The sequence below is a fragment of the Protomyctophum bolini genome, assembly GCF_963924005.1.
Source record: "Protomyctophum bolini genome assembly, chromosome: 2".
NCBI lineage: Eukaryota > Metazoa > Chordata > Actinopteri > Myctophiformes > Myctophidae > Protomyctophum > Protomyctophum bolini.
The window spans coordinates 17,198,878-17,211,732 of NC_137863.1; the positions used below are offsets into that span (position 1 = coordinate 17,198,878).

The window sequence follows — 12,855 nt, forward strand, 5'->3', positions numbered from 1 at the left end:
CCAAAGAAGAACCATGATCCCATTATTTTCCTAAATCAATAGACTGCTTCACGTTTTGGCCTATAACTCTTGAAACTTAGCTAGTACAAGCAATTTTTCTGGATTCCCCTGGATTCCTTGTATCATGACGCTACTCCCCAGTATATTTCCACCTCACAAGATTGTCCAAACCGCACACAACTCGGTACACATTCCATCTGGAATCATGTGATCAAGTAACCGACAGTAGAGAGTACAGGTTAGTGCGTTCGTAAGGGTGTTATTAAATGATGAGCAGAGCTATTGTTTCCTATACGCTCCTTCTGACCGTAGCCTCAGGCAGTTTGGTTGTGTTGCTGACCACATGCTGTACTCGGCCGCTGTATAGAACAGTATAGAAACATCTGACCCGTCTGAAGTGAGTGGTACTGTACTGTACTGTACTGTCGGAAATGCTTTGGCCATGTCTCGCGACCCCCCCCCCCCACACCCCCTCCCCACCCCCAATACAAACTGACTGCAAAAATAACCTTATTCCACCCAACCACAGGGAGTGCAGTCTCCCCCGGGCATCAAACGATTGACTCAGGAATGCAACAACATTAAAATAAAAACTCCATGAATTTGAGGCGGCATGGGGTGTGTAATTGACAGAAAATAAGTCATGTTTTTTCTTGCTGAAGGGGGAGAGGGGATCGAATGGGGAACCTTGACAGATTCCCCAATTAACCCAAACACGGTGAAATAGCACGGATTGGCAATTCCGTACATACACACCTAGAAAACCCAAACATATTGCCCTGATATCCTCCCCCATAGACCGTGATGCATAGGGGTGCCGTCTCTGCCGAACTTGAGCCACGGGAGACACCACCGAGTCCGCTAAAGGACGCGACTTGTTGTGTATGAATTTGGGGGGTTTTCTAGGCGTGTTTCTAGACGGAATTGCCAAATCGCGCTATTTAACCATGTTTGCTGTGAGATCGGGCTCGATTCCTAGCATAGTCAAACACTCCATCCACGCATCCGCCACTCTGAATCACTGGTGCCACACAGCTATAGCCACAACATTCAGTTTGATCAGAACCGTATGTCGAAGGATCTCTGAGCGCTGCTATAATTCCTTTCTTGGAGCATAGTGTCCGTGCGCAACCACCCCCCACAGACACCCACCCCCCACAGACACTGTGCAAATGCACTGTGACAAGCTGTCATGCTCGGCATCGGGGGGCCTACGGCCCATTCCCCGCCTCCGATCTGCACCAAGACATCTGTGTGTTGAGCAGCTAGACATGGCAACCAGTGATGGAGGAAGTACTCACATTTGTTAGTATAAGTATCAATACTGTGATACCGCAATGTAGAAATACTCAAGTTACAAGTAGGTCTGGTATTCAAAATGTACTTCAAGCACAAAAGAATATACCAAAAGTAAAAGTGATCATTTTGCAGAATGTCCCGTTTAACATTTTTTCAAATGGATACACAGTACATGCATGTATAACACAACATTGCGTTGTGCTTGCATGCATATCATGCATATTGCAGCGGCGGCGAGCGACAAGCGTCTAATCTGAGCGTATGTGTTCGGGGCCCGGCCGGGCGGCGGAGATATAAGCTGCGTCGTTTGACTTGTTAAAAGGGATGTTTTCACTAAGAGCCTTGTAGGCTCTGACATAACTGGGACATACATGTAGCTCCCCTTGTCACCACTGATAATCAATTCCCCCTATACGGGAATAATCTGACAGCACAACCCCCCCCACCACCCCCACCCACTCAGCGTGGTGCTGGTGCCTCCTCCTCCCTGCAAGCTGTCATCACGTTCCCATACATTAATAAAACAACCATGAGACAGTCGCCCATACCAGCAGTAACCTCCATGCGGCCACCAGGCAGCGAACATTCATTCACCCACGATCAATCCATTTTAACTGGGTCCTTTTTGATGTGATCGTTATTGATAATGATTGCACATCATTGCCAATAAGTCCAAGACTTCACATCATGGCCAATAAATCCAAGAAGCTGATTTGGTTTAGCAAAGATTGGCTGAAGATCTAGGCGATATTTTGTCCCCCGGGCTCTTTAATATGTGGCCAAATATAACCTCTGGTTGATTGAACTGTGACGCTATACCTGGACACTGACCCTTTTTTTCTCACTGGCACACACGTGTGCGTGTGTGTGTGTGTGTGGCAATCTGCACGCTTGTATGTATGGGACAGTGGATGCAGGTGTCCCCCAGGGGTTGGTGAGATGAGTTGGGGCTGCGGTATCGTTCCTCATCTGGACGGAACATTAATAACGGAGGGCTTGGTGGGAGGACCTGGGGAGAGAGCTCCATCTGGGCCAGCTCTATACTAGCACAGTGCTGAGGGGACAGGCCACTGACTCCTCAAGTCCATAATCCCTCACATGGTGCAACATGCAGCACGCCACAGGCCCAGACCACAAACACACACATTTGGGACGGCAGTGGCTCAGGAAGTATACGATGACTGTCTGGGAACCAAAAGGTTTCCTGGCTCCTCCTGCGTTGCTGCGTGTCCTTGAGCAAGACACTGAACCGATGACTGCTCCCGATGAGCAGGTTGATTCCATGCTTGGTTGCCTCCACTGTCTGTGTGTGAATGGGTGCATGTAGATTATGCACATTGTAAAGCCATTTGGAAACTATATAAATGTAGACCATTTACCATTTTCAGACCAATGCATATGGCGAGTGTGTTGGGCTCCCTGAAAATAGCGACACTTTAATTCCCTTCATGCATGCAAATGTTATTTAAACATTATAAACATGCATACTCCTTCATTAGGTGGTGAGGTTGCAATGAGCAGGGCAAATGGGCTGTTGTGAATAATAAGCTAATTATGCAGTCTGCCCTTCAGCTCTTTGCCCAAAGTGGTTTCAGTGCTTTTACAAACAGCAAACAGCCCCGTCGCCGTCTGGATGGATGCACTGGAGTGATCATGGCTGCAGAGAAGTGAGCGTGAGGGCCAATGCTGAAGTAGATCATATAAAAATCATCATTGGCTCAGGCCACCGCAACTCTTTCAAGAGACACTCTCCGTGATGGAACACTGCTGCTCGCTGCCTTGTCATTTTCATTTTCAATCAGCGCCGCCTCTCTAAGCGCTTGTTAATCAATACAGTAACAGCTACGGGGATCTTTCCTCACCGCGGCAGCCCGAGGCAAAGACACGTGAAGCGTTAAGTTCTCCTAGCTCTCTCTCTCGTCCGCCTCCCCCTCATTCCCTCCCACCCATCTCTCCATTGCCGTGTGGCAGTCCTTGGACTTTGCAATATTGTATTCACTTCCTGTTACTCCGAGTTCTATACGTATTGTAATCGAATGGATTTCATCCAGGCAGTATGAAAAATGGCAGAGCCGACATAACGTTAAATGCTATTCACATCTCAAGCCCCTAAAACACACTTCCCCCCTGAAGAATAGAAGCGGTATTGTTTGTGCTGGATGCAGAAATTTCTCACTCCATCTGTTTGTCAAAGCCATGTTATTTTAACCAGCCAGAATTCTTCCAGGCGGCTATGAAATGAGCCCTAGGTCTATTGTCTGCCAAGTGTGTTTGAGGAGTGAGTGCTTTTCGCTGTCTTTCTCTCCATGCAAGGACAAAACAAATAGGGTATTATTGTACATAGCATTGTATCTCAAGAGTCAAGGTCAGAACTCTCTATACATTTCAGTCAGCTTCTGCGTCCGGAACCATCGAGTGAGCATAACATCTGTGCTCTGACTTGAATGACTCTCGCACATAGCCATGGTTCAAATAAAGTTTGGAGCTTCCTGTGGTTTCGGGTACTGTAGATCTCACGTCTCCAGCGGGAATACGTTGTTCTTGTTTTGTGTTATCTGCCGCTCATGTCTAATTCATATTCAGGCTGTCAGCTGTGCCTAACCAACCCTGTGCAGCCCCCTGAGTGGGCCGCCCCGGCCTGGCCTTTCCTGTGATGCCCCTCGTGATGAAGACGCATCGCTGTCGTTCCTTTCGTGAGACAGCGCGAGTCACGCCGATGACTCCACGGAGACGAGCGTGGCTCATGAATGCGATGAACGGGTTCTGATGGCGTGAAGGATCCCTCCTTGTTCTGTCTCGGTGGGCTCATGACTGCATGCCTCTTTGTTTCCGGGGGAGCTGCCTCTCTCCGTTGATTGTTTGCCACAGGTTTTTGCAATTCAGGTGCGCCAGCCCGGAGCGGGCCCTGACTTGTATTTATTAGTTATTCATTTCCATGGGCCCGGGGCAAAGTGATATGCAACGTGCTCACCGATCAGGTGTTCAGTGGCCCAACCAAGGCATGCTGCATCTCCCCTGATGCCTGGCAGTGCTGGCTCCTCTAATGGTCTGGTCTATTCTCATTATTGGTGACATCGCAGAGAAAAGGGAGAAGTAATAATAATGGCACTGAACTACTGGTAGGTCTTGTTTTTAGGTGTTAGAACATTACCATAAACATGTTGACGTTGCTGTCAGGCAGAAACCTTGTATGGTCAACTGTTTTTTCTTTTACTTTTCAGGAAATGGGGAAAAAATAACCTGTGTCAACCCAGTACAATTCAATCCTGTGTATTTATTATTTAGTCACAAGCTCTTGTTGATAGTTTTCATTGGTTAAATAATTTATAAAACCCACAGACCACTTTCAACCTGGCATCCCTATTTTGGGAATTAAGGACAAACATTTTCCAAATAACGAAAATAGCTAAGACAAAATACAATACTGTCCGACAATGACAATATACATGTCACACAGTATACCTTTCTATCAGTAAGTCAGAGAGGCTAACTGTTGTTGGTATCAGTAAGAGTGTGGGAGTCTATCCCTGTTTTGCAGTGCGCTAGACTAGACCCCTAGGAGATGGAGCACACCTACCATCAGCTCCCAGTACTTATACTAGACTTGCCACACCCAAGATGTGCTACTCATTCACTGAGTTGGACAGGTTCTCATAACCTGGTCCTCCTGTCAACACGTTTATATAATTGCATGTCAGTGTCCGCTTCAACTTAGTCAATTTCCTATTTAAATTACATTTTAATTACTAATTCAATTCAATAGGGTTGCATGAATACTGTTCCCGTTTACATATTTAAGGACATAAGCTTAGAAACAACACATACTGTGTGTTGAGTGATCTGTTAATAGCAGATCTTCAAAGTGACCATCGTAGCAGGCACTCGAAGGCCAAAACTGAATCCAGCTTGCAAATATGGTGAAAATATTGGCGGCAATGTCTCAGGAGTTAGAGCGGCGGTGTGAATGTGTGAGAAAAGCTCTATATAAAATGCAGTCTATTTACTAGTCCCTATGTAATTCAGTTTGGATAACTGTGAACATTCAACTCGGTTTTGTCCTTTTGCTGTGATGTAACACCTGAATAAATACTAATTGTATGTCAACAATGAGCCACTATAATATAGTATAATACAGAATATAGTATGATATAGAGATATCACTAGCTGGTGAGAAGAGGGGAACTCGAGGCGCTAAAGAGCTACAGTGGCACCTGCTGTCAGAAAAACCTGGCCAATCAATAAACCTTTGTCTGGCAGGGGCTATCATTAAGAAAAGCAACCAATCATAGACTTGTACATTATGTTTGGATAACAATGTCCTTTGGGGGGCGCCCGCTGGCCTATAGCGGTCCAGATGCATACCACATGACATAGGCCCTATTGCAGCCTGACAGCATGCCGTGAGTTCGAGTCCCAATCCTGATGACCTTTGCTGCATGTCATTCCTGGTTTCTCTCTCTCTCTCCCTGTTCCATTAAAGGCCCCTAAAACATATTAAAAACAATGTCCTTTGGAACTAATTTAAACATACTGTATACAATTCACCAAATTCCCTGAACATAAAATCTAAATGATCTATGTATGCCATAACTTTAGATGCCCCGTTCAAAGAGATAAGCATCTTCTGGCCAGAGGAGTTTCTATGATGGTGCTCGAGTGAGGAAACGGTGGTCTTACTATTTCTTAATATATTGGCTACTTGTTCCGTCACGGTTTAGGTCGGACAAGAGAACGACAGCAGCCCTCGACCACATCAACGACCTGGTTAAGTGAGTGGGAGCAACTTGTCAGACACTGTGACAAGAGCCACTGCACTATATGAATTAGAGTCGCTGAAGAAATGTAAGCCCTCTTGTAAAGGACTCCAGGGAACCAAGCATTCAGGAAGCCTGAAATTAAATCAGATCTCCATCTTATTGATTTGGCATTTACACACAGCAGGCATGCTGTCGAGGCTAAACAATAACAGTTGGGGAGTCATTTGAATCTTCACGCATCTTCAACAGATCACTTTAATTTCAGTACAGTGACATTTGCATTGCCTGCATTGTTTGTAAACAGCCAGAACTGGAAACGGGGCCTATAGCTGCTAACTTCTGGGAAAGGGAACTACGGACCTTATTGGCTCATTTAATTAGTGTGAGGGGAACGCAACATGAACGCAACATAAAATCAACCCCAAATGTGAATGACATGTTGAGCGGCCTGTATGGAGCGCACCTCCAATTAAGCACAAAATGTGTGGGAAAGAAAATATATACACAGTGTTCCCTCACTGACACTGGAGAAGCCCTCCATTGCCCTGTGCCTTTTTAACACACACACCTTTAAACCATAAAACATTGTCATCACATGTACCACACAGACACTATCATGGAGGGAGGCAAGGGCTTGAAACCTCATTTAATGTGTGGGATTGCATTTGGAATTGCTAATTTCCATGTCTTTGACTTTTTCATTGTGCCGTGCATGATATCCAGAGAAGCAAATAATTTGCTATCAGCTGAATGTTTGAAAAAAACAAAACAAGCACGCAATCTGTAATATGCTGGAACCATCTCTCGGGTTGTGTAATGCTATTTTGTATTACATTCTTATTTAAACTTGGTCTAGTAGTAAAAAAAAGAACATATCGTGTGCGCTGTAGTGACTTGGCATAACGTTGTTGTTGTTTTTTTTCTCTCAAAACTGAATATTTTTCTCATGCTTCGCAAACTCAGCATAAGCAACTATGCGGAAGGAGCTTGCTGGTTGGACTTGGGACCAATCAGAAACTGTCAGCTTATAGCCATTGAGCTAACGATGGGGCCGGGGGATTAGGGGAATGCTCCTTTAATTACAGCAGAAACTTAAAACGTTATTCTCCGACTTTGTATGTCCCTTTTTGGAGTTTGGATTCAGTACTTTTATAACAAGAGGAGGAAAGAATCCTATACACTATATTATACTGATATGGCTTGGCTCACCATTAGTTCAGCTCTTCCTTTAAAGGGGAATTTCTTCCTAACCGTTATTTTACAAAATCATGTTGATTCTTCTGAAAAGAAAAGAAAAAACATATACATGTAGGGCGCTGGTCCTTTAAGAAAAGCGGGGCCAGCACACGTAGAACGGGAGAGAGTGCAGCAACAACACTGCATGGACCAACCTGTCATATCATCTAGAACAACAACACTGCATGGACCAACCTGTCATATCATCTAGAACAACAACACTGCATGGACCAACCTGTCATATCATCTAGAACAACAACACTGCATGGACCAACCTGTCATATCATCTAGAACAACAACACTGCATGGACCAACCTGTCATATCATCTAGAACAGATGTAAAGAAAAACTCAAACTAATTGCGCGATTGAATAAGACTTCTAGTGGTTGATCCACCCGGACGGTAAAATCCGCTAATTTGGTATGGTATATATATTTTTAATATAATTTGGTATGGTATATATATTTTTAATATAATTTGGTATGGTATATATATTTTTAATATAATTTGGTATGGTATATATATTTTTTCAATAACAAATGGATACGTGTCTTCATATACGGTAAGAAAACAGCTTGTGCGAAACTCTCCTTTTAAGTAGAAGAGATTTGTTGAATTGTTTTCTCAAACGAGCCTAAACCTCGGATGAAGAGCACAATTCCATGACGTGTTTTAGGCATGTCTTTACCGTCCACACAGGAGGGTTTGTTGCGTGTCGTCCCGGCCACTTTCCCTGGTAAACAGGAGCACTTGACGGTCTGCGAGCGCTCCTCAATGCGGTTCTTGTTACAACACCGGTGGGCAGCAATCACCTCACACGTTCCCCCCTCTGCAGACAGACAGACAGACAGACAGACAGGTGTGGTTAGTGGGTTAATTGGTAGCAAATATTGATTGACCAGACCAGCGGTTCAACCCTAGGGGGTCCTCAGAGTTACTGGGGTCTGCCAAATCTGTGTGATAGGGAACATTATAGCTGATAAATAAATAACCAATCTACAAGCTCACAACGCCTCGTGCTGTGATCTTTAGATTGGCAGTTGACAGAGTTGAGGGGGAAAAAAGCCAACGGTACACTTGATTAAATACATATTAGCATGAATCCAACTGTCTATGAATACTATGAAAAGGTTTATTCTGCCACACATATGTTTACTGTGTGGCACTTGTGCTTCATCAGCTAAGTGGTCCTTGGGCTGAAAAACGTCTAAGGATAATGGAATGAGAATTATATCTCTGATCTGACAAAATAAGAAAAAAAGTTATATGTATGACAGGAAAGGGAGAGAAAGATGGGGAGTGTCACGCGGAAAAGGCCGTCAGGCAGCCTATAGGTGCCTGGACGGTTGAGCTAACCGTCTGGGCCCAAGTTACATATTATTTTCCCCTTCATTGTATAATGTCTCTAACTGTGGAAAATCGAGGCACCTCAAATAAGACACATCCATACAATACAAACAATAATTGGCCACTCCTGGCCACTTATAGCCTAGGTGACGGTGTAGCAAATTATCTCTGTGGGGATCTCAATTATTCCCTTTAATTGCCCCTCGTTCTGAAATGCTAAATGATGTCCCTCAGCCTGTGATGCAGATCAACCATATATAGGTTCATGTTATTCAACAGTGGTACAGCAATACAATGAAATTGCCCATATAAGGTGTAATCCTCATGAGCGCTACTCTCCCTCTGCCAACCTGGGGAGGGCCCCGAACTGAGCTCATGCTTCCTTCAATAGTTGAGGAGTGAGCACACCGCTTCTCATCAACTGACAGGGTGGACTTTCCCCGGTAGGATGTAGCGCATGGAAGGAACATGTTATTCCAACCATTTCCTTTCCCCTCCATCAGGTGACCAGTGGGAGGCAGTATAGAGACAGTATAGAGGATTACTGTGTGTTTATTGTGAGGGTACCTACACACACAGAAAGGCTAACCCCACCTATACTATGAGCGCTGATGACGCTGAGGAGAGAGCACGACTGTTCGTGAGGGACTAGTGGAGAAGAGATCCAGCAAAACTCCTTTGTGCTCTGAAAATAGCCGATCTGCAAGCACCGTGCACTGTGACACGTTGTGAGCTTGTAGATCGGCTATTTTCAGCATGCAACCAAATGTAAAATCAGGCATTACGATGGCATCGAGGCCCGCCAAAATATAGTTTAGTCGACTAAAACTAAAACTCAGATTTCAGATGACTAAAATATATATGACACATTAGTGTCAACCACTTCTCCGGCGCCTCACCGCAGAAGGCCTTGTGTCAATTGTGGTAATTACTGATATCCTCAGACCAGCCTCATTACCCAACCAGATCACATGCAGTCTCACACCATACATGATGGACCCCTCGGCTCTCATGTGGCTCGCGTGCACACAGCACATGACATCCGTCATATGTGAATGCTGCACAATAGGTCCCACTCTGACAAAGGAGGATGTCAGAATCCTTTTTCTGTCCTTTCTTTTTTTTGCTGAGGAGAAGAGGAGAGGGGGAAAAAAACAAAAAAAAACATTCCAGCGGCAGTACTGGGTCAAAATAACAATAGGGAGGGCTGCCCATGGGGAAGGAGAGGGTGCATATGTAGCCGAGGGAGGAACCTCCTAAAACAGAAACCTAGATGGAGAGAGAGAGAGGAGAGGAGGGAGGAGGGGCAGGGCATGTCTGGCTGCCAGGGACCTGGTGGTGCCAGTGAGTAATGAGGGAGCCACTGGAAGTGCCCCCTTCACACAATTATAAAGCGTGGGGCTAATGCAGCCAGCAGAGCTGCAGGAGAGAGGCCCTCCATCACCACTCTCTCCTTTCCTCAAGCCCCGGGAAAAACTCTTTATCTTCCCTTGACAGCCACGGCAACAGACACTGGCGTCCAACAATTAAACTGGAGCTCATCCCAGGACATGGGGAAGGAGAGGAGATTGGTGGTAGCCAGATGCTCTCCCACCTCCGAGGATGGAGAGTGTGCGAGATAACGAAGCACCACACACCGCCGTTATGTTTGCACTCTGATTCCTCGTGGCCGGACACCACTTCAAAGACGATATCCCGCCGCGGTGTGAAGTCCCATTTATTGCGGTCGAGGTGACAAAAGAGCAGTGTGCGTTTCTCTGGCTTGCTTTGTGTAAATGTTTGAAATGGCCCCGGTCATGAATTACGGAGCCGAGCTCGCAGCGGGCCCGGACGAGTTTGGCAACACTTTTCTTCTCCTATTCTCATCAACGTCGGCAGCCCGACCAAAGGCAAGCTGGGATTAAAAGGCAAACATTTTCAGTCCTGGTGGACTGTGCTGTCATGCAGTATTAATGTCACTTCTCCTGAAGCGTGTTGTTAGATATTTCCGGCCAGGAACGAGGCAGAACACCAGACCATACAACTGTGGAGAGAAGTCTCTTGAGTGTGCTAAAACCCCCCAAAACACCCACAATGCTTTGGCCTTGTTGAATATTTTACTGACAGCTTCCCGGCCCGCAGACATGCTTTCAAGTCCACTGTGAGAGTACGTGGATCTCTCGATGGGTTCGCACCTTGATCTCGGGTCACGGGATAAAAGGATGCGATTCAACAGCTGTAATGGCCTCTTTGGAGACCCATTCCATACATCTCATGTGGTTTAACTCAATTCAAATGTACTTGAACTAGTTTTTTCTTTGCTCTATCTTTGCCCCCAGTAATCCATATCCTATAAATCATTCATTGATCCACCATGAATGTAGTTATCCAATGTGTATCACACAAGCAATATCCAAACAACAAATGTATCGCGACTGCGGTGTTAGGGCTGACCTCGATTAGTCGAATAATCGATTGGAATGAGTCTTAGTCAACTACCAATCTCTTAGTCGATGTCTTTTTTTTTGTTGCATGATTCAACTTAGAAATTGGTATAATTTGTTATACTAACTAACCCCAAAATATTGGTTATATATCATGATTTATCGGGGAAACCAAGCAAGCGGATGTTAAATCAGACATTAAGCACCCCCACAGCCCACATGGAATGATTCTCTGTTGCAGGGTTCCCCAGTTAGTTTTCCCCAAGAGCCAAATTATGTCTATGGTGAAATGCTGAGTTATTATATATTTGTATTAGATAGAATACATGTAGAAGACCTATTTGACAGTTGCAGAAACACATTTGCCTTCCTTGACACATTAACAAGCATCAACCAGCTGGACACAGACACACCTCTCCTCTGCAGTAAAGTGAATGGAGTTTCATTTTGAATATGATGAAAACATAATATGATTACGGATCCCTGTGATTATGGTAAACTAAGACTAAAGACTAATAGTCGACTAATGACAATCCTAGAGTCGACTATAAAAGGGCTGTCCCCGGGGACAGCCTAAGGGGACAGCCCGTGTGTGTGTGTGTGTGTGTGCGTGTGTGTGCGTGTACGTGCGTGCGTGTGCGCGGGCCATGAGGTGACTTATAGGCTATTGTTTCTCTGCGTGAGTGCATGACCCTGAGGTGAGTTAGGCCAGTGGTTCTCAAAGTGGGGTCTGGGGAGTCCTTGAGGTGGTTCCAGGACGTCCCCAGCAAAATGAATGAATTTTCGGCACACTGTCAGAGTTGTGAGGGTCCGTGGTCCTAATGTGTACCACATTTAAACCTTATGCCGGGGTCCTTGAAATTGAACTGTTTGAGAATCACCGAATTTGGCGGTTGATGGTCTAGCCATCAGCCAGGTGGACATTAGGCCTGATCACTAACGTACCATCTGCTCTCTGTAGGAGAGAGTGGAATAAACGGCGTCCCTGTGACTCTACTGAGCCCGACCAGAGAGCCACTTACAGGACAAATTGCCACTTGGACAAGACATAATGCCATCCAGGTAGATTGGTGCTCAGGACGTGGGTAAATGCTTGTCCGTTATCCGTGCCTCTGCATCTGAGTATGTGCGGATCTCGGAGTGTGTGTGTGTGTGTGCGTGCGTGCGTGCGTGCGCGCGCTTATTTATATTACTCCGAGTTGAGCGCCACACCGTGTCGAGCTGGTAAAAGGTGTGTCTTTGTGTGTGCTCTGATAATAGTCCGTGACAATAAAGAGCAGCAATATGACTGCAGGCCTGATAGATGGAGCACTTGCCACCTGTCATCCAGCTAAAGGGGTTAAACCAACCCGTGAAGATGGAGTGGGTGGCTGTGCTCTCTAGCCGTTCGGTGAGAGGGGGTGAAGGGCATCGATGGTCCCGACGACTGCTCATTTTTCTCCTCGCGGCCCACGGTGACAGCGGCCATTAGACGACTGGATGAGGTGATTATGTTTGAGGAAATCGATGCTTCATTGTTTCCAACTTAGCCCAACGGCCAATTATAAAAGCCACTAATGAGGGAAGGGGTCACCAGATTGGGGAGACAGATACAGGCAACTGGCTTGAGTTGAATGGGAAGCACTGGATGTTTGAGACGCGCAGATTTGTAGTCACAGGCTGTATCCAAAATCAGGCAACCACTCACTATAAAGTGATTACGCCATTTTGTAATTGTGTTTGCGATGTATATTGATAATTATTTTAACCTAAATAGTGTACTAATTTCATCCCACAACGCATCGTGAAAAAT

General features: G+C 45.5%; 1 protein-coding gene across 1 annotated transcript in view; it reads right to left on the reverse strand.

The window, feature by feature from the left end:
* tafa1b (TAFA chemokine like family member 1b) overlaps positions 1–12,855 on the reverse strand; it is a gene marked incomplete at its 3' end in the record, with an annotated part of 151,432 nt that overhangs the window by 12,673 nt on the left and 125,904 nt on the right. The window contains exon 3 of the mRNA XM_080776321.1: positions 7,982–8,122. Coding sequence (XP_080632447.1) covers positions 7,982–8,122 — 141 coding nt within the window. The remainder of the gene's footprint in view (positions 1–7,981; positions 8,123–12,855) is intronic.